The 25,491-nt window shown below is 44.7% G+C and overlaps 2 protein-coding genes across 3 annotated transcripts; one reads left to right on the forward strand and one right to left on the reverse strand.

The window, feature by feature from the left end:
• Nucleotides 1-455: 455 nt before the first annotated feature.
• Nucleotides 456-19,555, reverse strand: heatr1 (HEAT repeat containing 1). Its single transcript, XM_063892452.1, is given in 46 exon segments — nt 456-655; nt 793-901; nt 1,104-1,262; nt 1,463-1,614; nt 2,104-2,266; nt 2,408-2,512; nt 2,605-2,739; nt 2,896-3,087; nt 3,228-3,378; nt 3,511-3,836; nt 4,199-4,339; nt 4,493-4,616; nt 4,704-4,756; nt 5,079-5,254; nt 5,459-5,588; nt 5,688-5,906; nt 6,373-6,501; nt 6,674-6,795; nt 6,869-6,977; nt 6,979-6,988; nt 7,161-7,313; nt 7,617-7,720; nt 7,803-7,931; nt 8,677-8,919; nt 11,294-11,422; nt 11,507-11,679; nt 11,879-12,071; nt 12,152-12,300; nt 12,954-13,080; nt 13,339-13,554; nt 13,815-13,936; nt 14,074-14,273; nt 14,650-14,738; nt 14,840-14,935; nt 15,036-15,143; nt 15,230-15,347; nt 15,462-15,563; nt 15,657-15,741; nt 15,859-15,992; nt 16,085-16,293; nt 16,630-16,770; nt 17,130-17,231; nt 17,403-17,544; nt 18,112-18,328; nt 18,407-18,555; nt 19,509-19,555. Coding segments are annotated over 45 exon segments (6,417 nt in total). The 5' UTR covers nt 18,549-18,555; nt 19,509-19,555; the 3' UTR covers nt 456-566.
• A 655-nt stretch (nt 19,556-20,210) lies between these two features.
• Nucleotides 20,211-24,615, forward strand: arg1 (arginase 1). 2 transcript variants are annotated; one of them, XM_063893388.1, is made up of 8 exons: nt 20,211-20,307; nt 20,701-20,773; nt 21,952-22,126; nt 22,288-22,447; nt 22,545-22,639; nt 23,119-23,223; nt 23,321-23,457; nt 23,904-24,615. In XM_063893388.1, exons 1-8 carry the CDS (start codon nt 20,230-20,232, stop codon nt 24,119-24,121), a joined length of 1,041 nt encoding a protein of 346 aa, XP_063749458.1. In that variant the 5' UTR covers nt 20,211-20,229; the 3' UTR covers nt 24,122-24,615. The 2 variants fall into 2 exon arrangements, with proteins under 2 accessions (XP_063749458.1, XP_063749459.1); XM_063893389.1 differs by having other exon boundaries at nt 23,961-24,615.
• Nucleotides 24,616-25,491: the final 876 nt, after the last annotated feature.

Genomic DNA, 25,491 nt, shown 5'->3' on the forward strand with positions numbered 1-25,491 from the left:
CATGCAGTGGAACAATGTTAACACTGAATGCTGCTAAGTATATTTTATTTATTTTATGTGCACATCATTTGTTTTATTGCTTTAAATATATAAAATATTTATTATATGTAATTATCTTAAAAGAAATATTGTAAAATATTATGCTTAAAATTATTTTTCACCGACTTCAAACCATTTGTATATTTATTCAATCAATACTTGTACAAATGTAACTCGCATTTATATTTGATTTGCATGAATTAGTTCCTATAGCAACACAAGATAAATACCTTTATTTATTTATTTGATTACTTTTAAACCCGTAGCTTGTATGTTCTTTTCTTCCATGTATAAAACCTGAATGAAGTAAATCAAAACCTAAGACAGAAGGTAGCAGCTAGAGCTGTCATATCTTCATAATGGGTTTATACGTTTGATAAAATAAGGATGGGAGAGAAACAAGAAGAAAAAAGAGATCAGAGTTTGACCAAAGAAGTTTTTATTTTTAAACATTTGAGAGAAAACAGGCACAAAGTGTGTGTGCGTGTGTGTGTGTGTGTGTGTGTGTGCATGTGTGTGCGTGTGTTTTAGAAGTAGCTCTGCAGAGGTTCTCCCAGGATGTTTTCCATCTCCTGGATGACTTTCTGCACCTGCTGCTCCACCTCCTCACACTCATCTGAAACACACACACATTCAGCATTTACAACACTTTGATATATATATGTAAAGTATAATGTCACACATCACTCTGTATTATATGTGTGTGTGTGTGTGTGTGTGTGTGTGTGTGTGTCTGGTGGAGTGTGTGCTCACCTTCCATGAGTTCAGCCAGGAAGGGGATGGTTTCCGGCAGCAGAGAGACGTAGTTCTCCTTCAGCTTCAAGGCCAACTCCATCAGAACCAGCAGAGAGGAGAAACGCACCTGGAGACGGGAAGTGATAAAGTATTAATACACAATATCAGAGGAGACAGAATTTGGATCCTACTAAACACACTGTAAGAATACACATCTCAGAAACCAACAGATCAGGAGTTCCACAGGGATCCACTCAGAACCACTACTCCTCCAAAAGCGTGTGTGTGTGTGTGTGTGTGTGTGTGTGTGTGTGTGTGTGTGTGTATACCTCAGGCAGTGTGTGTCTGGTCTTCAGCAGGATCTGATAGTTGAGAGTTTTCCACAGAGAGTCGTCAGCCAGCGCCACAGAGAACTGACCCACACAGGGAACCAGGCTCTGGGTCAGCCGGAGCCGCGACGCCTCCTGCCCCCCCACACCGTTCTCCAGCTGAAAACACAACACACACAACATTTAATTACATACACACACTACGAGTTCCTGTAAGAGCAGGACAACCGGCTTCAAAATAACAGTATAAAAAACAGATTTCAAAATAAAAGCTTTTAATGACTGACTTCAGAATAAAAGCATGTGTGTGTGTGTGTGTGTGTGTGTGTGTGTGTGTGTGTGTGTGTGTGTGTGTGTACCTGGTCCAGCAGGGGCTGCAGCAGTGTGTCGGCTCTCTCTCTGCTCAGGAACCTCTGGGTGTCGTAGAGACAGATCTTATAGAGACAGTCCAACAGGAAGTGAAGCAGCACACACACCTTCTGCTCGCTGAGGGACGTAAACAGGGGCTCACCTGAGAGGGGAGGGGAGGGGGGAGAGAGAGAGAAAAATGATAATACATATAATGATCAGGGTTCATGGAGCTCCAGAGAGATATACTTTGCATAAAGATGAAGCAAAATGAAATAGAGAATGCAATTAAAATAATAAAGTCAGGCGACTTATTATTTTAATATTGAATTGATTATTAAAAAGTCAAAGAAAAACATTATGTTTAATAACTCGTCATGAAATAATAAAAAGCAATTAAATTAAAATAAAATAAAATACAGCTATATTTAAAAAAGGCCAAAAAAAAGGGTTCAAACTAAATCCTGGAAGAAAAACTTAAATAAGAGACGATCAAAAATAATCGTCTCTTATAAAATACTTTTAAATCAAACAAATCAGATAAAGACTTTAAAGCGAACACAACAAAAGAGAACCAGAATATGGAATTAGACTAGATCAAAATAATGATAATGAATCTGATAATGTGTTAGAACACGAGTGAGGGTCTCACTGGTCTTGGAGCAGTTGGTGAGGGTCAGCAGGTCAGAGACGGGCTTCACCAGATTTCCGGCGAACAGAACGAACAGACCCTTGAGTTTCTCCGCCAGAACGTCTGACAGCCGGAAGAACGTCAGCAGACGCTCCTTACTTCCTGTTTTACTCCAGTCCAGCAGCTGCAGGAAAACAATAGGGGTCACATGATCAACAACAACACGGGTCACATGATCAACAACAACAACACAGGTCACATGAGGACCTCACACACACAAGGGTAACGTGTTCGTGACGACCTCCGACCTCAGGTAGAGACATACCTTGAAGAAGAGCGGTCTGAAGGTGACCTCCGACAGCTTCAGCACCATCGCCACCAGACAGTCGATCACCCGACCCTCGACCTCTGACGTCTTCTGGAGGTCACCCTGAAGACAGGAAGTAGGAAAATAATGAGTAAAAATAAGTTCTAAACATCTTCCTCCTCCTCCTCCTCCTCCTCTGGAATTCTGGTACCGACCCGGCAGTGCTGCGCTCTGAAGTCGAGGGCGGACAGGAAGAAGGAAGTGAGCTCTGATTGGTGGAGGCTCAGCTGTTCCTGCTCCATGTGAGCAATGTGCTCCTGCAGGACGCTCAGCAGCGCCCCCAGCTGGCCCTGAAACACACCATCAACATTTCGTTAATCAATAATCAATAAATAGTCATTCCTAATCATAATAAATATCAATAATAACAATAAATAATAATACATTTTAATAATAATAAATAAGAAGGAGAATTCAGGAGGTATCTTCTCAGTGTCAGTATCTACCTGTCTGTCGGTCACCATGCTGCTGTAGCACCTGGTGAGGGTGGGCAGCAGCACTCGTGGGGGCAGTTTGGTGGAGAGGGTCGTCCGGAGTGAGGAGAGGCGGGAGGAGAGCTGAGCGCCAGCCGAGGAGGAAGAACAGGAGGAAGAGGAGGAGGAAGAGGAGGACTCCACAAGACGAGTCAGACGACACACCTGCAGGAAAAGAGAAATACACCTTTAGGAAACATAAACATTATTATACCTGTGGGGTCTGTGTGTGTGTGTGTGTGTGTGTGTGTGTGTGTGTGTGTGTGTGTCTGTGTGTGTGTGTGTGTGTGTGTGTGTGTGTGTACCTGTGTGGTGGTGTCCTGCAGGTAGGGGCTGATGAAGTGCGGCAGCGTCTCTGTGATTCGCTGCAGGGCGGTGACAGCGCTCAGCAGGAGGATCTCATTGGTCAGCAGCTGCTTCCTGTCTGAGAGAGCGAGGAGCACCGCCGGCATCAAGCTGCAACACAGGGGCTCCGTTAATAACAGGAAGATAATAATAAATAAATTAAATAATGATAAAAACTAAAACTGATCGGAGTAATTGTAAAATATAATAATAAATGTGTTTTTGTTTGTGTGTGTGGGTTACCGTGGCAGCTGAGGGATGGCGAGGGTCTTCAGCGTGCTGACAGCCTCGGCGATGAGCAGCATGGCGCTGCCCGTCACGTTCTTCTCCTCCGCCGGTTCCTCCACCAGCGCCACGGCTCTCTGCAGGACCGGGGAGAACGCCTCCTGGTGGCCTGAGCCGAAGCTGCGGCACAGCAGCTTCAGGCTGAACAGCGCCGTCTGACGGTTGATGGCCTGCTCCTGCTCAGGCTGTTCCTGCTGCTGCACCTCCTCCCTCTGCTGCTGCACCACGGGGCTTTTACCCACAATGCACAGCAGATCGTCGATCAGCTGCAGCAGCAGGTTGACCTGAGACACAGAGGAGACGCTTTTTTTGGGGTTGTTTTTTTTTCACAAAGCAATCTAACTTGTCCATGTTTTTGTTATTGTCCTTTCTTTGTGTCTGTCACTGAGTTGAAAAGCTTTATTTTCTGGCCTTTAAGAAGATTTTTCCAGTTAACAAATCTAATTGTTTCACATATATTAACATCAACCTGAAGCATCTCTGTCCCACTGGACAACAGCTTAATAAATCTGAATTTTCTGGCAGATCATCCTTATTTCCTGAAGTAGAAACAGGGATTTCAGACTCTTTTTAAGACAGAAACTCCTGTCAGGGTTGTTATTGGCTCTCAGGTTGTATACTTGCAGTCTTTAATATGTATCTGTACCTGCTGCTCGTCCCACTGCGCGCGGTGCTGCAGTTTGTTGTTCAGCAGCTCCATGGCCTTCCTCCTGACGGACGGCAGACGGTTACTCATCAGCCCCCTCATCACCGCGATGAACGTATCCGCCGGCAGCAGAGAGTTCACCTGGACACAGACAGCGTTAGCTCCGATGCTAACGGCCAGTAGCATTAAGGGGACGCAGGTCTGGTACTTGAGTCAAAGCAGACGTACTCTGATCTCTAGTACAGTACCTGAGTAAAAGTACTTAGTTCATGTATAATGATAAAGTGTTGTTACTTTATCCAGCACGTCGTAGGCCTTGTTGAGAAGGACCCTCCAGAACTTGGCGGTGGGTTTGTCTGCGTTCTTCTCGACGCAGTGAGCGACGCTGTGCACGTAGCGCAGGATGTCCTCCAGCAGCCTGAAACACACACACACACACTCCCCTGCTGCATCATGGGAAATAATGTCTCTGTTTAAGTATGACAGTGAGAGGAGAAACACGTACTTCTGCTGCAGCGGCTGCAGAGACTCGTCCTCTGCTTCTCCTCCGTCTGCAACCTGAACACAAACATAATATTAGTTATTAAAGCGTCATGTTGTGAGGAGCTCGGCAGCATGGAAATACTACTGCTTATGCACCATTGAAATCAACACATTGTTCTTACTTTATATCTGTTAGTGAAACGTGTTCATGTTTATCTTAAATGATACAATATGGGATATCAGTTTTAATTAAGATTTTAATTTGAATAAAAACACAACCGTCACTAAACCAATCCACCTATCACATTATACATGTTTAATATTTGTCCTGGTTAAAGTTTCAAATATTTGATCTGACAGTAAATTCAGTATTCGATATGAATCCTGACTCTCGGACCTTGGCGATGAAGGCGTTGGAGTTGAGCAGCTGAGCCATGAAGGAGACGCAGAGGAACTTGAAGTGTCTCAGCTCCTTGCTGCTTTGAGTCTCCACGCTGAAAATAAGCTCCTGGACCTCCTTCTCTTCAGCCTTCTTCGTCGCTCCCCTCCGCCCTGCAGAGCGCTTCACTGCAGCTGAGGAGGAGGAGGAGGAGGAGGAGAGGGACACGCAGCCAGGGTTAATAGATGAGAGTTTACTGTCTCACATTTCTATTTCATTTCACATTTTTGCTTTATCATTTATTTTATTAGAAGCATGTGACAACTTGAGTCCTAAAACGGACAATGTGTTGGAGCGCTAGCCAATAGGAGTGCGAGCGGTACACAGTGAAGGTTTACCATCGTCTTTGTCCTCGGGGAGCTGCAGCAGGAAGTCCAGGATGTTGATGAGCGACGTCAGCTGATCCCCAACATCGAACTGACAGCACAGAGAGATCCAGAAGTCCACGTCCTTCTCCAGAGCGGCCTCCTGAACGAACACACACACACACACACACACATGTAAACATAAGGCTAAAATGATAGGTGGACGTAGAGTGACTACGTCTCCCAGAATGCCGTGCGGTACCTTCTCGCTGGCGGCGGTGGAGGTGGCGTGGATCTTGAAGAGGAGCAGCATGAGGATCCAGAGGAAGGGGGCGGGGCTCAGCGTCTGCACCAGCTGATGGAGGACGGGCAGCCGGCGGTGCTCGGGCACGTGAGGCAGAGCGTCCACGAACACGTGCACTATCCTCGTCACCGCGGCAACCAGGGAGGGGGAGGAGCCGCCCTCAGAGAGCTGGTGGGCCTGGAGGATATGCAAATATATTTTGGAAAATAAGAATTCATTTTTATATTTTTTTAATAATGGAAATAACTTTATAAAATAATGAGAGTTTATTATCTTCAGACTCGTCTTTTATGAGAATTACTTTTAGTACCACAACACAAAATGTGAAAAACGTATAATAATGAAATAGTATTTGTACTACAGTAATAACATGTATTACAAAGAGGACAATAAAAAGGAGGAATTATATATAAAAATAATAAACATTTATTGTCTTTTTTATTATTGCTGATAAGACCAAAGTTAAAAATAAGGTCAAACAAACCAGAAATATCCTGCTTTATCTAGAACCGTTAAGGAAACCTCTCTCCCACCTGGATGAGTAAGATTACATACGATATCCTTCTCCCAGCTGGTGAGTATTATGAAGTACTGACATTAAAATGTACTCCTGATTTCTTTAATATGTGCGGCTCTCTCCCACCTGGATGAGTGCGGGGATGACCATGGTGAGCGTCTGCTCGATGACTCTGAAGCTGTAGGCGTCGTCCAGCCGCAGGATGTTGGCCCCCATGAAGGTGAAGATGGGCATGATGTTGTGCAGCACCTTGTCCTGCAGGGGGGGGGGGGGGGTATTATATCAGCTGCATTTCTTGGAATTTTATTGTATATTATATATTGCACGAGTCACACATGATTTATAACAGTGATGGAGAGCCAGAGGGAGGGCCGATCAAACTTCAGGGGTTTTAAAATCTCTCACACACACACACACACACACTCACGGGGTAGATGGCGGCAGCGGCCCCCAGCAGCAGCAGAGCGTGGTGATGCGTTTGAGGAACGTCGGAGGCTCGGATACACTGAACCACCAGCTCCACGCTGAACTTCTCCTCCTCCAGGAGCTCTGCAGAGACAGGTGGGGGCGTTAGGGTTTCCTCCTCTGTGGTGGAGGACAGTCAGGGGGGGTGAAGACCTACCTGTGACGGCGGCGCCTCCTTCAGGCGTCAGTTTCTGCACGATGTTGAGCAGACAGCTGAGCAGCAGCTGCTTGATGTACTCCATGTTGGTGTCATCAGAGGGACCAGGGCTCCAGACTCCTGAGGACACACACACATTAACAACACACACAGACATTAACACACACACACACACACATAACACACACATAACATACACACTCACACACACACACTACACACACACACACACAAGTCTTCAGGATGTCTGTTAAACCCTCCTCTCCACTAACGAGGGCTCTGATTGGTTCACCTGTGGAGCAGAGAGAAGAGGACCGGGACGAGGCTCTGCGCTCTCTTCAGCTTCTTCTTGTGCTGCAGCAGCTCCAGGACCAGAGACACTCTCCTCCAGCAGACAGCGCCCTCCTCTGGAGCCTCCGAGCCCCCGGGGGCCTCCACAGGCTTCCTGAGGGGGGGACAGACATCAGCACGAGATACAATCTAACTCAAAACTTACTTTATTCCTTTTCCTAAGGAAAGAAACAAGTCTGATGAATATAGAATTAAAAAAATGAATGAATCATAAAAATACATTTTAAAACAAGAAACAAATAAATGGAAGATTAAAGGAATTTAAAATAAAGAGACATATATTTAAAAAGTATAAAAACAGAAAATACAAAAATAATTGAATTTTAAAAAGGAAAAATAAAGAAAACTAAAATATTTAAAACAATAAGCTTTAAAAATAAATGGATAATAATCTGACCTCTGGCTCATCCTGCTGCGGCGGGTCTGCTGCACCGTCACCTTCACTTTGGGTTTCTCTGGCGGAGCGAGCTCATTGGCTAACTGCTGACCGTCCACCGCGATCTGACCCAGGAAAATAAACACGTTAGAGAACGAGCGTCCCGGGGCGGTTAGCTCAGAGTTAGCACCCAGCGTCTCCTCTCACCCGCTTGAAGACGCTGCTGACGGTGCTGGCCACCAGGGGGCTGCGACTGTCTGTCAGGACGCCAAATATCACGGTCAACAGACGCTGCTGCACTCCCTCCCCGAGAGAGGAGAAGAAGGGCTTCGTCATCTGCAAGAGGAAGAGGAGCGAGGAGGTTAAACCTTCAGCAGGAACTCACAGAGAGAGAGCGTCCGACTTTAGAACAGGATTTAACATCTGTGAACTGATTTAATGCTGATATAAACCCGTGATTCACCCTGTGTTCAACCCTGATATATTACCTAATGTAACCCTTAAAAAATCCAGTTTTTACCTGGTGTAACCGTGATATGATGCCTGATTTCACCCCCACATTCTACCAGGTTTAACCCTGAATCAACCCTGATGTGATCCCTGGTTTCCCCTGATTTAACCCTGATATATCTCTGTTTCATCCCTGTATTTAAGCATGATACAAACCACGTTTCACCTGGTATAACCTGGTTTTTGTCACTGATTTAACCCTGTTTCAACAAGATAGATCTGATACTAACCCTGAAAATAAATGCTCTTTAAACCGGTGTTAAGGTAATATATATCAGCTCTTAACCCTGATTTAACCTGGGTTCAAACATATACAACCCTGATATAAACCCAGTATTTATCCCAGTATAAACACAGTATTTATCCCAGTATAACGCAGCTTCAACCAGTTTCATTTTGGTTGTTATCCCAGTTTAAACCCAGTTTGAAGCCTGATATATCCCAGTTTAAACCCAGTTTGAAGCCTGATATATCCCAGTTTAAACCCAGTTTGAAGCCTGATATATCCCAGTTTAAACCCAGTTTGAAGCCTGATATATCTCAGCATAAACCCAGCAGCAGTCCCCCTGACCTGCTCCAGGGCGGCGGTCTGGCAGCTGGGCAGGTCTGGGTGCAGCTGGGTGGGGGTCTTCAGGGCTCTGATGAACAGATCCAGGCTGCTCTGGTCCTGGTCCAGCAGGGACGCCGACTCCTCGCTGAACTTCCCCAGGACCAGCAGCACCAGCTGTGCCTCGTCCCGCAGCAGGGGGGGGGCACCCGGACCGCTCTGCTCCAGGAGACGCTCCAGGACCGGGAGCAGGCCGGACAGCACCGACTGGGGGGGATAGAATAAAAGGGATAAATCACATGTTTCAGAGAGATCACATCACATGTTTCAGAGAGATCACATCACATGTTTTAGAGAGATCACATCACATGTTTCAGACAGATCAAATCACATGTTTCAGAGAGATCACATCACATGTTTCAGAGAGATCAAATCACATGTTTCAGAGAGATCACATCACATGTTTCAGAGAGATCACATCACATGTTTCAGAGAGATCAAATCACATGTTTCAGAGAGATCACATCACATGTTTCAGAGAGATCAAATCACATGTTTCAGAGAGATCACATCACATGTTTCAGAGAGATCAAATCACATGTTTCAGAGAGATCACATCACATGTTTCAGAGAGATCACATCACATGTTTCAGAGAGATCACATCACATGTTTTAGAGAGATCAAATCACATGTTTCAGAGAGATCAAATCACATGTTTCAGAGAGATCAAATCACATGTTTCAGAGAGATCACATCACATGTTTCAGAGAGATCACATCACATGTTTCAGAGAGATCACATCACATGTTTCAGAGAGATCACATCACATGTTTTAGAGAGATCAAATCACATGTTTCAGAGAGATCACATCACATGTTTCAGAGAGATCAAATCACATGTTTCAGAGAGATCACATCACATGTTTCAGAGAGATCAAATCACATGTTTCAGAGAGATCAAATCACATGTTTCAGAGAGATCAAATCACATGTTTCACAAATCACATGTTTCAGAGAGATCATGTTTCAGAGAGATCACATCACATGTTTTAGAGAGATCACATCACATGTTTCAGAGAGATCAAATCACATGTTTTAGAGAGATCATGTTTTAGAGAGATCACATCACATGTTTCAGAGAGATCACATCACATGTTTCAGAGAGATCAAATCACATGTTTCAGAGAGATCAAATCACATGTTTCAGAGAGATCAAATCACATGTTTCAGAGAGATCACATCACATGTTTCAGAGAGATCAAATCACATGTTTCAGAGAGATCATGTTTTAGAGAGATCATGTTTTAGAGAGATCACATCACATGTTTCAGAGAGATCAAATCACATGTTTCAGAGAGATCAAATCACATGTTTCAGAGAGATCAAATCACATGTTTCAGAGAGATCACATCACATGTTTCAGAGAGATCACATCACATGTTTTAGAGAGATCACATCACATGTTTCAGAGAGATCACATCACATGTTTCAGAGAGATCAAATCACATGTTTCAGAGAGATCACATCACATGTTTCAGAGAGATCAAATCACATGTTTCAGAGAGATCAAATCACATGTTTCGGAGAGATCACATCACATGTTTCAGAGAGATCAAATCACATGTTTCAGATCAAATCACATGTTTCAGAGAGATCAAATCTCATGTTTCAGAGAGATCAAATCACATGTTTCGGAGAGATCACATCACATGTTTCAGAGAGATCAAATCACATGTTTCAGATCAAATCACATGTTTCAGAGAGATCAAATCTCATGTTTCAGATCAAATCACATGTTTCAGAGAGATCAAATCACATGTTTCAGAGAGATCAAATCTCATGTTTCAGAGAGATCAAATCACATGTTTCAGAGAGATCAAATCACATGTTTCAGAGAGATCAAATCACATGTTTCAGAGAGATCAAATCAGTTTCAGAGAGATCAAATCACATGTTTCAGAGAGATCAAATCACATGTTTCAGAGAGATCACATCACATGTTTCAGAGAGATCACATCACATGTTTCAGAGAGATCACATCACATGTTTCAGAGAGATCAAATCACATGTTTCAGAGAGATCAAATCAGTTTCAGAGAGATCAAATCACATGTTTCAGAGAGATCAAATCACATGTTTCAGAGAGATCACATCACATGTTTCAGAGAGATCAAATCACATGTTTCAGAGAGATCAAATCACATGTTTCAGAGAGATCAAATCAGTTTCAGAGAGATCAAATCACATGTTTCAGAGAGATCACATCACATGTTTCAGAGAGATCAAATCACATGTTTCAGAGAGATCACATCACATGTTTCAGAGAGATCAAATCACATGTTTCAGAGAGATCACATCACATGTTTCAGAGAGATCAAATCACATGTTTCAGAGAGATCACATCACATGTTTCAGAGTGTTTTAAGGAAATTATACCACGTTTTCCTTATAAATATTATTAAAAATGATCTCTATTTTTTACTGGAGATAAACCAGATATTTTTTACTGGTTTTATCCAAATTAAAAGTAATATTTTTGTTTGTTTTATACAGATTCAACCACTTGATTCTCAGGGGTTTCGAGGAAGATTTCATCGTGTTTTACGCTGTTTTAGAAGCTTTAAGGTGTGTTTCTGTCTCACCGATCCGTGGACGTGTCTCAGGTTCCTCAGCAGACAGGAGGCGCTGTAGGACGGACAGCAGGACGTCTGGACGCTCTGCAGGAGAGTCTGCAGAGGAGACGCACTCTGACCCTGGAGGAAGCCCAGAGCCTGCGGGGACAGACATACGGTCATAATGACTCCTGATGAACATGCTGAATATTTATGTCACATTTAACACTGCTTCCTGCTCACCTGGCTCAGGTAGGCGGGGTCAGCGATGATCTCCTCGGAGGTCTTCAGGAGCTTCTCTGTGATTGGCTGGAAAGGAGAGGTGCTGACTGCTGATAGGCTCTGCAGCGCGCTAAGCCCCGCCCTCCTCACCTCCCTCACCGGGGAGGACAGACAGCAGAGCAGAGAGGGGAACACTGGGGGGCGATAGAGAATTTATGATCAGCTTTGAGCCCACACTGCATCTCCGTACTGTAGAACAAAGACTTACAGTCTTCAGTTTTCAGAGGAAGGAGACACTGATACACTTCCTGAGTGAGACGGGTCCCCTTGTTGCTAGGCAGACTGTACACTATATCAACATGCAGAGTTTAATCAGATGTGATTGGTCCTCACCAGGGGATCGTGCAGAGCTGAGCTCCTGCAGCGTGGCGTCGCTCTGATTGGTCAGCAGCGCCGCCCCCAGGTACAGCGCCCGGGTCTGTAGCACGGCGCCTACCTGTATGTCCAGCTGGTCTCCATGGTTACCGCCGTAACCCCACAGAAGGGACAGGAAGCGGAACAGCAGCAGCGGGGAGGGGAAGTGCACCTGGGGGGGGGGGGGGGTTAATGTTAGATGTGGCAGATAACAACTGGAGACTCTGGCCGAACAAATCTCAAAACACACACCTGGATGAGCAGCTTCATCAGGTCCCTGAAGGCGGCAGCGCTAGGGCCCTCAGAGGCCCCGCTGATGAGCAGGCTGAAGAGACGCAGCGTCAGGCTCAGGTAGCAGCAGGTGTTGGTGTCCAGCTTCTCCGGGTTCCACCACACCTCCGCTGCACGGGGAAGAAATAAATCACCAAAAACACACCTTTAATAAATAGTTAAGAAACTAAACATATATAATATGTTGTCTGATTTCCGACCGTCCTTGAACACATCATGTGTGACAAATGCTTCCATCAGGAAAAATAACAAAAATAAGATTAAAATAGTGATATTCTTTCAAAATTGCGTAATTCTATATAAAAAAGTGCCCTGAGCAGACCGAGGGGAAGATATTGACAAAAAGAAATACCATAAATTAAAACGGTTTAAAGCATTTCAACAGTTTCACTGCACAACATCTTTTTCATTTCCCATTTTTAACCAGAAGTATGCCAATTATTCAATCAAGTATGAAATGATGTATAATCTATATTTCATTATCTTTCCAAACCTTGAACACGGATTCCAGCTTCCTGAAATCATTTTGTTTTATACAAATATTGAACATTTTCCTTGGACAAACATGTATGCATTGCTTATTAACACTTTCTGCAGATAAATGTAATCATTTGTTTTTATGGCTTTCACAAAAAAGATGTTTATGTTGTTTTTAAACCCATTATTGAGCTGTTTCCAGGGCTTTTATTTTGAAAGGGAAAACGAGTCCATAGAGAGGAAAATTGGACAAATCTCCATATATTTCGTATATACATATGTGTACCTTTGAATGCTTCGTCGGGGCAGCGCAGGTTGGAGATGAAGTCTCTGAGCAGAGCGACGAGGACGCTCCTGAACGCCTGCTGATCGAGCAGGAAGTGAGAGAGCGCCGTGGAGAAGGAGTACCCTTTCTGTTGAGACAGATGAAAATAACAATATTACTAAAGGAAGATAAATAAATAATGAGCTGCTTCCTATTAGTCTGAACTGAGCATTTCAGGGGATTTCTAGTCATATTTTAAGGATTATTTTTTACTAATTTTGCAGTTTTTTTCACGGGTTTCAGACCATTTACTAAATAACACAAAACATAATTAAAATCAGGTCTACAAATGATTAGACATATTTAAGGATATATTTGGAAAACTATGGTCAAATTTCACTCTGACCTGGGTCTCTACGGAGGAGGATGTGTTGTCGTCGCTGCAGACCTCCAGCAGGGGGCGCTCCAGTAGCAGGAAAACCCTCTGAGCGGTGAGGAGGTGCTGCGTCTCGCTCTGCTCCCCCAGGACCAGCAGCAGCACCCGGGTCAGAACCAGGAAGGAGGTCCGGGCCCCGAGGGAGGGGCCCTTCTGCTTCTCCACTAGCGCAGACAGCTTCTCCAGCTGAGGTAAAGACATTCTAAAATCAGTCATTTAATATAACTTGTTTTTATCTTTCTGGAGATCATTTTTCATTAAAGCTATTTGTACTTATTTTTCACGTGTTGAACCTAATGACGAAGATTATAGGATAAAAAGAATGAAGACCGTCTGAGACCATCAGCCTTTATGGATCTGTTAACGTTAGAACACACTACACCTTTAGCTTTGAAATGAGACTTTTGACCCCAGGTTTCTGCAGACTTCTGAAACTATGAACTCACAGCGTCTCGTCTGCAGAACTTCTCCATGCCGGAGATGTTTCTGGTCACCGTGGAGATGAAACGCTCGTTAACTGAAACCAGGAAGTCCGGATCAGAACTCGTCTTCATCAGCGCCTCCAGCTCTGAGGGAAACAGAAACGTCTTTATTATATATCCTGAATCTCAGGAGGGAAATGAGAGGAGTTCAACTTCTAATTAATGATCATTTCTTGACCTTTAAATCTGAATTATTAATTGAATATAATTCCCTGAGTGTTACCTTGCTCCCAGGTGAGGGTGAGGGGGTGATTCTTGAGGAGGGGGGAGCAGGTGAGGCAGGAGGAGAGGGGGAGGTCAGCGGGGGAGGAGAGCACGATGAGGGGGAGGAGCCTCCAGCCCGCTCTCTGCAGCCGCTCAGCGTCCCCCTTTCCCAGCCGCGGGTCGGACAGTAAACGCACCGCCTCCTTCAGGACCGGCAGCCTGCAGGAGCAGCTCAGAGTTACAGAGGGCAGCGAACGCACCATTCACAGAACAGAGGGGAAAAAGGGATTTAAAACAACTCCTCAACGTCCATCAAATCAAACTCTATATTTAAGAGTCAGGTTATTTTATCTTGTAGAAATAAAAATCTGAGAGAAAAGAAGTAAAAAAATATAATTTCTGAGAAGTTTTTTCATTCTGAGACAAAGTCAAAGATTTAAGAAAAGTCCAAATCAGAACAAACTAAAACGAACTCCGAGAAAAAAAGTCAAATTTGAAGAGAGAAGTCAGAATTCCGTAGAATGAATTCATTTCATTCACCCTTTCTCTCCTGTCGTATAAGCGGTGTGTGTGTGTGTGTGTGTGTTTCACTGACCAGGTGTCAGCGTGGGACAGACGTCCTCTGAGCAGCAGCGACAGTAGACTGCTCACCACGTCCTCGGGATCCAACACGTCCAGCAGCAGCTGGTCAGAGAAACAGAAACCCGGTCAGCTCTCTCTACATATATATTATAAACCTCTGACGGCCAGCAGGGGGCGCTGCAGGGTAACCCCCCCCCCCTCACCTCCAAGACTGCGATGGCTGCGGCGGCGACCGCAGGCTCGTCGTCCTGCAGACGCTCCACCACAGCGTCTCGGAGGAACGCTGCGTCTAGGCTCTGCTGCTCAACAGAGAAAAATCTGAAGTTAGATTCCTTCAGAGGAGAAACAGATGCAGGGAGTCTTCACACACTCGCCAGGGAGCTAACAGGAAGTGGTTACCTGTCCACAGGTGAGAGCGTCCTTCAGGTGAGTCAGGGCGGAGACTCGGAGTACACACTGAGGGTGTTTGAGGCTGAGCAGCAGAGAGGTGTCCGAGTCACCCACGATCTGCAGAGAGGATCAGCTGTTAGTTATTATTATTATAACAACAACAACAACAGGAAGCTCCCCCCCCCAATCAGCTGGAGTCTCACCTGGTGCTTCCCGCTGCTCATGGACAGAGACAAGAAGCGGTGAAAGAGACGCTTCTGATCGCTGCTGCCGACGCCGGTCACATGCCCCGCCAGCACATCGTCCAGAGCCCCACAGTACCTGGGGGGGGAGGGAATTGAATATGTCAGACTGGGTTTAGGGTACACACTGAGTCTCCCGTCAGCCAGTCTGGAGCATTACTGGTTCAGTGTGGTGTGCAGAGGGCCGACTGACCGGGACTCGAACAGGCGGATCAGAGGCTGCAGCGTGCGGTCCCTCGAGGACAGATGCTCTGCAGAGACGTCACTCTGACTCAGGTACTCGTCCAGCAGCAGCCTGCAGGAACCACCCACACACACACACACCATCTGTTTAGTGTTGGTATCTTTGAGGAATGACTCGAGGTTATTCAGGTATTTATTGGTTTACCGAGCCACGGTTTGGTCCAGGCCGTGGGTCAGAGGGAGGTTCTGCAGGACCGACTCCAACACAGAGAGCTCCGTCTGAGACTCACCTTAAACAGGAAAACACACAGGTTAACACACAGGTAACCTCTCCCCACACACACACACACACACACACACACACACACACACACACACACACACACACACACACACACACAGTGTACCTGGGCTGCAGGTGAGCAGCTGGTGCAGCAGGTGAGGCATCAGGTGTTTGAGCAGAGGGCTGACGTCGTGAGACACACACATCTCCTGCAGAGAGGAGACCAGCAGCGGCACGGAGACCAGGACCCCAAGCGCCCTGCACACACACAACCATCAGGAGAACAGGAACAACAGAGAGACAGCTGAACCCCCCCCCCCCACACCTGAACAGGTATTCTGTGGACCTACTTGTTGCCAGGGCACGCCCCCTGGCTCTGCAGCAGCACCGTGAGGCAGCCCAGTCCCTCCTTCAGGAGCCGCTGGTCCCGGAGAAGAGACCTGCAGACGGAGGAGCACAAAGCCTCCACCAGACGCCCCTCCAGCACCTCCTTCACCGCCAGCTGGCACACCAGCATGTAGGAGGAGGCCGTGTAGTCTGGGAGGGGGGAGGACAGACCCTGAGAGGAAATTAAGGTTAATACACTGATCTGAAGTCCGGGAGGGGGGGGACAGACCCTGATCTGTACGCCCTGAAATAATCTAAATTGAATTAAATTTAAAAAACAAAATCATTAAAATAAAAACATTTACATTTCTTAAATCAAACCATTAACAGTAAATGTATAAAAATACAGAAGAAATACAATTACAATGTAAATACAGAAAAAAGCAGACTGAAGCTTCAAACAAACGTCATTATAAAAAGCATCTGGCAAAACATTTAGCAGCCTATCCGGCCCGTCAGAGTGACATGAAGCCGTCAGTTGTAATTCCTTCCTACATGTGGCCCTCACCTTGTGGATGAAGGGCAGCAGCTTGCCGATGACGGCGTCAGAGAGCTTCTCTGCAGACTCCAGAGAGGAGACCAGGGAGGAGGCGTAGAAGGAGAACACCACCCGGAGCTGGGAGCTACTTCCTGTTACTCCGGAGTACGCCTGAGGAGGAGGAGAGAGTAAGAGGAGGAATTACAGGAGAGTAAGAGGAAGAGGAGGAGGAGAGAGTAAGAGCAGGAGGAGGAGGAATAACAGGAGAGTAAGAGGAAGAGGAGGAGGAGAGAGTAGGAGGAGGAATAACAGGAGAGTAAGAGGAAGACGAGGAGGAGAGAGTAAGAGGAGGAGGAAGAAGAGGAAGAGGAGGAGGAATTTACAGAAACACCTGAATATTCTTCAAGACTTAAGGGAGCAAAGTACGACAGATCATGAACAGATAAACGTGTCCTCTGGTTTTTATATTTCTACACTGAAGAAGATGACCTGAATCCTTCTCCTTTGTTGTTGTTTATGTATTTGTTTACCTGGATGGATTTGGTGACGAGGCTGCAGATGAAGTCCATGAAGCTGAGGTCGGAGCAGCAGTGAGAGACCAGAGCTCCTCTGGAGAGAGGGACGCCAGCTTTCTGAGGACAACAACATAAACAACTGTTTATTAATAAACAAGAATAAACATCTAAAGTATCAGAGTTCATATTTTATAATACAACTACCCTAAAAATATATATTTTTTTAAAGTGTATATATGTGTGTGTGTGTGAGTGTGTGTGTGTGTGTGTGTGTGTGTGTGTGTGTACCTGCAGGGGGAGCAGCCAGCTCCAGCGGGAGCTGCTCTCCCGAAGGTGGAGCAGCTGCAGGACTCTGACGAACACCGTGGTGTCGTGGTAGGGCAGCGCGCAGCCCAGCAGGGTGTCTGGGCTGTAGCGCTGGATGTGGAACCTGGGGGGGGGGGGGAGAGAGAGAGAGAGAGAGAGAGAGATTATCAACTGATATAATACATGGTTAAATCATAAACTGATACCTGAAGCTGCTCAGTTATCTGGACACAGGCAGCTCGATCAGAACCTACATAAAGTACCTTTCCTGCATGTGTTTAGTTTCAGTGTGTGTGAATGGCTTACAGAGTACAGAGAGGAATGAAGGTAGACAGGTTGGTGTGTTAAGTTATAATATTTAGCAAAAAAGTTTCAAATATTTCCACAAAAAAAGCTGATTAAATAACAGGAAAAGTATTTGGGAGAAAATATTGTAAAAGTGTGTTAAAGTGAATCAGGACAATTCTGGGGAAAACCCTTGATATATTTTAGGAAAATAAAATGTTGGTAATCGTCAGAAAAAAGTTGAAATATTTAAAGGAGTAAAATACTAATCATTAAAATAAACTGGTTATTCTGAAGGCGTTATGTAATGCTGATAGGAAAATGAGTCAGAGCTGCGAGGGAATCCTCCCTGTGGATGCTGGGGCTATGGAAGACAGATAAAGATGAATACTGAGGTTTTCTTTACCGGTGGACGAGCCACTCGATGCACTTGTGCGCCGGCTTCAGCAGGAAGTAGGGGCAGAGGCGGGCGAGGAACAGGGCGACGGCGGCGTCCAGCCTCTCGTTGACCTCCCTGCTCTGGACGCTGCGCTCCAGCGTCAGCGAGGCGCGGCTGAACAGACTCTCCTGGAACTCCTGGAACGCCGGCTCGATTCCCAGCAGCTCCTCCAGCCCTGTGCAGCCTGGGAACGGTGGGGGGCAGGTTAATATCCTGTAGGTGTCTGAGGGGGGGTTTATTCTGTGCAGGTGTGGGGACTCACCCAGGGCGTAGAAGGTGCTGCGGTCCATGGAGGCGGCATCTTTGGGGTCGAAGAGCAGCGAGGCGACCTCTTTACGGGTCAGCAGGTTGGGGTCGGTCTGAGGCAGAGCCAGACGCTTCAGCTGGTGGGCCAACGACGTCATGATCTATCTGCAGACACACACGGCACACACACACACACACACACACACACACACACACACACACACACTTTATACAATCAAACTATTCTTTAGAGCCACAAGGAAACTATAAAACTGGACAATTCTGCTTTTCTCTGAGCCTTTCATTTATTAGGTATACATAATATATATATATCATTTCTTGTTTGTCTTGTTGAGGAACCTGAGGTCTCAGTTCTTCAAACATTACACATCATTATAATAATCCTTTGAATCTCTCTGTGGACGCACCATCGGAGGTAGAGAGATTTTATCCATCCTGAACTGGGAAATTATTTTGTCCCAGCAGCAGTGATGTCCAGCATTTCACACGAGGTAAAAATATTAAGAACATAAAAAACAAAACAAATATAATAAAAGTGAAAATCAAACGCAAAGATATAGAAATTCCCAAAGAACACGTATCAATAGAGAATCTAAATAATACACAATATAAATACATTACTGGAGAATACTGGAATACTCTACAATCTCACAAACAACAGAACCACATTGGGATTATTTACTTTATAACTGTGCAAATTATCTGTTGGGCAAACTGAGCAAACTTACTTCAACATTAGACAGTTTAATAAGTTTACACTTTCCAAAACACAAGAAGCTGTATAAAGTGCAGAGAGCTGAGGGGGAAGTGGATTAATAGCAGTCAATGACCCGTTACCTGCTGTTTCCAGACAGGAATCCAGTGTACTAACTGAGGACAGAGACCCCTCTCTGCAGCATGTACCCCTAACTCAGGTAAAACACATTATCTCTGTTGTTCTGATAAAAACACGTTAGCATGTTGAGCGAACTTGCTAATTCCTCACTTCTGAAACCAACCAGCGTTGGAAACATAACGAGCCCAGCACAGAGTTTATATATTAAGATATAATTAACTGTAACACACACATTTATCGTACTTTGATTTAAAACTCTTACCTGTGTTCTGAAACTCCAACAAACACACGTGTGGGTGAAACACCTCGTTCTGGGGAATTCTACATCCGGGTCACGTCAGGCGGAGTACAAGCCAATCACAGCACAGTGGGCGGGACTTCGGCCGGACTCCATGTTATAGCGGCCTCTAGCGGTACTGTGTATTAATGACATGTACACAAAACTGTCTTCATTAGGGTTTATATATAATAATAATAATAATAATAATAATAATAATAATAATAATAATAATAATAATAATAATAATAATAATACATACATATCAAGTCACATGTAGGTAAATTAAATTGCAAAAATAAAAAAGAGTGTATCATAGGTCCATATAATAATTGATTTGGAACAAAATATGATATATACATAAACATGATAAGAATAAACATGATAAGAACAAACATGATAAGAATAAACATGATAAGAATAAACATGTTCCAACAGTGTGAAAAATACAAACAAAAAGCTGAACGTTCTGCCCAGTTCTCTTGAATACTATATTTACACATATTTATTTTTCCTGCACATTTTCAATTTCACTTATTCTGTTTCGACATTTTGTGATGTTATTATACTTACCTATTTTTTAATACACACACAGGTATTGTAGTACACACACACACACACACACACACACACACAGACAGTACAGAGTACAGAACACACAGGGCGATGACGTCACTGCATTTCTCACCAGCCTCCGTCAGTCAGCATGAAGAGCGCGAGGACGCTGCAGCAGCTCGCCAGCAGATCCGCGGGGGTGATAGGAGCTCCGTTCAGCGGGGGGCAGGTGAGGGGTCTTTATACCACATTTACATCAGAATTACAGAGTTTAAATCAAATGACACAAGACTGGCATCAAATATCATCCTGCAGTCTGAGGGGAATTCAAAAAACAACAACTTAAATACACTTTACATTCCGTTTAAAGTACAAGTACAGTCTGAAGGTACTTTATCCTGCCCCGGAAAGCAGGAGCATGTAATAATGTGTAGTTTCTGAGGAATGAAACAGCTGTACCTCTTCACTCTGTCGGGACAGACTGACTCTCCAACGATACTCTAATCTGTAGCTACCTATTGTTATTATTATTACTGTTGTTGTTGGTGTTGTTGTTGTTGTTATTGTTGTATATATAAGTATTTCTGATTCTGAGTAATATCTGTATCTCCTGGTTCTGAAGCCTCGTGCCGGAGTGGAGCGAGGCCCGGACCTGATCAGAGCAGCAGGACTGCTGCAAAAACTGCAGGAGCAAGGTGTGTGTGTGTGTGTGTGTGTGTGTGTGTGTGTGTGTGTGTGTGTGCATTATTTTTATTTTTGTCTTTATGTAAAATTAGAATGGACTAATCCCACTTCTATTGAAATATGACAACATGAGGCATGTTTGTACATCAGTCGGTCAGTGACCTGAAGGTCGCAGTAACACACACACACACACACACACACACACACACACACACACACACACACACACACACACACACACACACACACACACACACACACACACACACACACACACACACACATACACATCTCTCGTATATTTCTCTATTTCTGCTTTTAGCACAGGTTGTGTACACACCTGATCTTAGATCACTCAGATCAGGTGCTCTGCAGAACAACTGGTTCCTCTGCAGTTCTAGAAGCACACACCCTGAGCAAGGAACCGCCTCCTCTAGACTCATTTGCATGTTATAGAAACAGAACAACCAGCGCTGAGGAGAGGGAGGACTTCTGGACCCAGGGACCCTGCCTGGAACATCTGACAGAAACAAGAACCAGATTAAGATACAGTATCACAGAAACAGAACCTCAAGAACCGAGTTGAATGAACAGGGTCAAACATAAACATTGTTACAAAAAATAAGAACCCCATTTCAAAGAACCCGATACATGTAGGAAATGTAACAAGAACCTTAAGGTAGAATTAGAACCGGGTCGAGAATCTACATTGTAGTAAATGGAAGAGAACCCGGACTGAGGAACCGATTCAAATGTTTACAGTGTATCAAACAGAACCCATTTCAGACAAACTGTCCTCTGAATCATTCACACACCTGAGCGATGATCTACTGTCAGTTCTGAGACCTGGTGTCCTATCTGTCCAGAGACATCAGTGTGTGTGTGTGTGTGTGTGTGTGTGTGTGTGTGTGTGTGTGTGTTTCACAAGTCACTTATCCCCTGCAGCCAGAGGTTGTTCTCCTGCAGAGACTTGTTTACTTTGCATTGAATAAGAAAACATCTACACACACCCACACACACACACACACACACACACACACACACACACACACACACACACACACATTTAGAGAGGATCCATGTTGTTAATGTTCACCCAGAGAGCATGCTGGGAAATATTAACCTGCTCCTTAAATATTTTGTGTGTGTGTGTGTGTGTGTGTGTGTGTGTGTGTGTGTGTGTGTGCAGGCTGTGCAGTGAAGGATTATGGGAACCTGCAGTTTGAGGCGGTGCTGGAAGACGACCCGGTGGGGGGGGTGAAGCAGGTCCGGTCGGTGGGCGGCGCCAACAGGAAGCTGTCAGAGGCGGTGCAGGAAGTGAAGAGGGACGGACACACCTGTGTGATGCTGGGGGGAGACCACAGGTGAGGTTGGGGGGGACCACAGGTGAGGCTGGGGGGGACCACAGGTGAGGCTGGGGGGGAACCACAGGTGAGGCTGGGAGTGCTGAGGAACAGCTGCAGGAATGTGACCAGGTCACCTGAGACTGGATCTAACACTCTAACCCCCCCCCCTGTGGTTTCAGCCTGGCCATCGGCTCCATTCACGGCCACGCGGCGGCGGTGGGGGGTCTGAGCGTCCTGTGGGTGGATGCTCACGCAGACATCAACACGCCGCTGAGCTCATGGAGCGGGAACATGCACGGACAGCCGATGTCTCACCTGCTGCACGAGCTGCAGGACAAGGTCCGTCTTCAGGGAGCTATTGTTCAATATGAGAATTTCTGTTACCATACCAAACAACACCCCCAAAAGAAACGCCACATTTCCCCTCTGTCTCCAGGTTCCCGTCCTGCCGAGCTTCTCCTGGATCAGACCCTGTGTTTCTGCCAGAGACGTGGTCTACATCGGGCTGAGAGACGTGGACCCAGCCGAGCAGTGAGCATTAAGAACTCTGTCCTGTGGTTATGACGTTAGAACAGGTGGAAAACCACATGATCCAGGATCAGTGTTTTAAGTTAACAAAAAGCATCTAAAAAGTCTGGAAAAATTATTACCATTTTTTAAAATATAAAAATTATAATAAAATATTTTGAAAGTGAGAAAAAAAAGATATTTGAAAAGAAGTTTATTTTTTAAATGAACTTTTTTATTTATTTTGAACATGTATAAGTTACTATTAGTTAGTATAAGTTAGTATTAGTTAGTATAAGTTACTATTAGTTAGTATAAGTTAGTATTAGTTACTATAAGTTACTATAAGTTAGTATAAGTTAGTATAAGTTACTATTAGTTAGTAAAAGTTAGTATAAGTTACTATTAGTTAGTAAAAGTTAGTATAAGTTAGTATAAGTTACTATTAGTTAGTATTAGTTAGTATAAGTTAGTAATATATAGCGGTGTCTCTGTGTCTGCAGCTACCTGCTGAAGCTGCTGGGGGTCAAGGTGTTCTCCATGACGGAGGTGGATCAGCTGGGCGTGGCCAAAGTGATGGAGCAGACTTGCGACTACCTCTCTGACAAGTAACGCTTCATTACTCCTGAGAGATATACCTGGTGCCCCCCCCCCCCTTCTCTGGTGCTGAAACTAACTCTGGGAGGGGATTGTGTTTCTGCTCAGAGTGAAGAAACCGATCCACCTGAGCTACGACGTGGACGCCATCGACCCCTCGGTGACGCCGGCGACCGGGACCCCCGTGGTGGGGGGGCTGACGTACCGGGAGGGGGTCTACATCGCAGAACATGTAGCTCAGACAGGTAACACACCTTTCATACACCTGGGCTGTAATAGGTGAACACTTCCTTCCTTTGGGGTGGAAGTTGGTGGAAAAAAGGGAAATATTAACCGATGTTGTGAAGAGATGATGATGATGATGATGATGATGATGGTGATGGTGATGATGATGATGATGATGATGATGATGATGATGATGGTGATGATGATGGTGATGATGATGATGATGATGATGATGATGATGATGATGATGATGATGATGATGATGATGGTGATGATGGTGATGGTGATGATGATGGTGATGATGATGATGATGATGATGATGGTGATGATGATGATGGTGATGATGATGATGATGATGATGATGATGATGATGTAAGCAAGCCTTTCACTTCAACATCAAAGAAGCTCCAGACGAAATTCTGAGAGTTCTGATTATTAAAGGGCTGCTTTTGAAACCTCATATTAGTTGGTATCGGGAAACGTTTGAAGGACATTATTCTCCGTAATGAATGTGCTGGGTCAGGCCTGCTGTCGGCGGTGGACCTGGTGGAGGTGAACCCCCTGCTGGGCAGCGAGGCGGAGGTCGGCTCCACCGTCAGCACCGCCGTCCAGCTGCTGCTCGCCTGCTTCGGACGCCGCCGCCAGGGAGACCACCCCCCCGACTACCGCCTGCCCGAGCCCTGACGGCAGACAGGATGAGGACGGAGAGGTTCAAATGAAAAAAGTTATGCAAGAAAGTGATTTTTATTCAACTACATTATAAATGTTTCTCCTGTCAATCATATTTAATATCAATCCATCTTTTCACTTTCACAAAACAGTAACCCACAATTATCCCTGAATTGAATCCCTAAATATTATGAAAGTGTTCAAATTATGAAGATAAATCGCAGATATTCAAGATATTGAATTTGAATATTGATGATTGTTCCCTTATGTTTGAGATGCGTTCCTGTAAAATACGGCAGAGAATAATATGAAACCCCACGGGTCCCTCTGAAAAGTTCAATATCAAGGTTTTAGATTGATTTTATAATAAGTTTAAAACCAAAAGATCAGACTCAGTCTGATCTCTGAGCAGAGACGTCTCGTGCTGCTTCATGAGACCACTGTGCAAATTCAGATAAAAATGTGGCCTTCAGGGGGGGGGTTAAATAAAGGAAAAGAGACCAAGAGTGGTGTGTGTGTGTGTGTGTGTGTGTGTGTGTGTGTGTGTGTGTGTGTGTGTGTGTGTGTGTGTGTTTAAAGGCAAAAAGCATGTGTCTTTGTTTGAATAAGAAACATCCTGAGGAGTGTGTTTTTAAATGTCATCATGTCAGTTAATGACCTGAAGGCTGAACACACACACACACACACGCTTCCTAACACGAGGGTCCCGCCCCCCACCATGGGACACGTTGCTGTCACTGGGCTTTTAACAATAGAGGGGACGACAAACGTTTAATGAAGTTTCTCAGGATTTTGTTGAATTGTTTGAAGGAAACAAAATGATTGTCATTTAGTTTGTAATGTTTCAGATGTTCTGTGAAACAGAGGAGCTGACTTTAACTCAAACGGCAATAATGAAACAGCTGTCGGTTGTTGACCCTTCTTTCAACATGTCTCTCATCCTGCCTGAGCTGCAGCCCCTCTTTCCACCCTCCGTCTGAAACAGAGCCCAGTCTGCTCTGAGAAAACACTCAAAGAAAAGTGAAATTATCCAGTTATGAGGAAAAAAAATCGGAAGAACGTCAAATTTTGAAGAAAAAATCTGAGAAAAAAAGTCAGAATTATAAAAAAGTCAGAATTATAAAAAAGTCAGAATTATAAAAAAGTCAGGTTCTGAAAAAGTCAGAATTATAAAAAAGTCTGAATTATAAAAAAGTCAGGTTCTGAAAAAGTCAGGTTCTGAAAAAGTCAGGTTCTGAAAGTCAGGTTCTGAAAAAGTCAGGTTCTGAAAGTCAGGTTCTGAAAAAGTCAGGTTCTGAAAAAGTCAGGTTCTGAAAGTCAGGTTCTGAAAAAGTCAGGTTCTGAAAGTCAGGTTCTGAAAAAGTCAGGTTCTGAAAAAGTCAGGT

The sequence above is a fragment of the Eleginops maclovinus genome, chromosome 10, assembly GCF_036324505.1.
Source record: "Eleginops maclovinus isolate JMC-PN-2008 ecotype Puerto Natales chromosome 10, JC_Emac_rtc_rv5, whole genome shotgun sequence".
NCBI lineage: Eukaryota > Metazoa > Chordata > Actinopteri > Perciformes > Eleginopidae > Eleginops > Eleginops maclovinus.

Excerpts from the sequence above, each read along its gene's own strand:
- arg1 (XM_063893388.1), top strand. The coding sequence starts at position 20,230 with ATGAAGAGCGCGAGGACGCTGCAGCAGCTCGCCAGCAGATCCGCGGGG. Across the intron at positions 20,308-20,700 it reads CTCCGTTCAGCGGGGGGCAG|CCTCGTGCCGGAGTGGAGCG; the intron begins GTGAGGGGTCTT and ends CTGGTTCTGAAG. Across the intron at positions 23,458-23,903 it reads AGAACATGTAGCTCAGACAG|TTGGTATCGGGAAACGTTTG; the intron begins GTAACACACCTT and ends ACCTCATATTAG.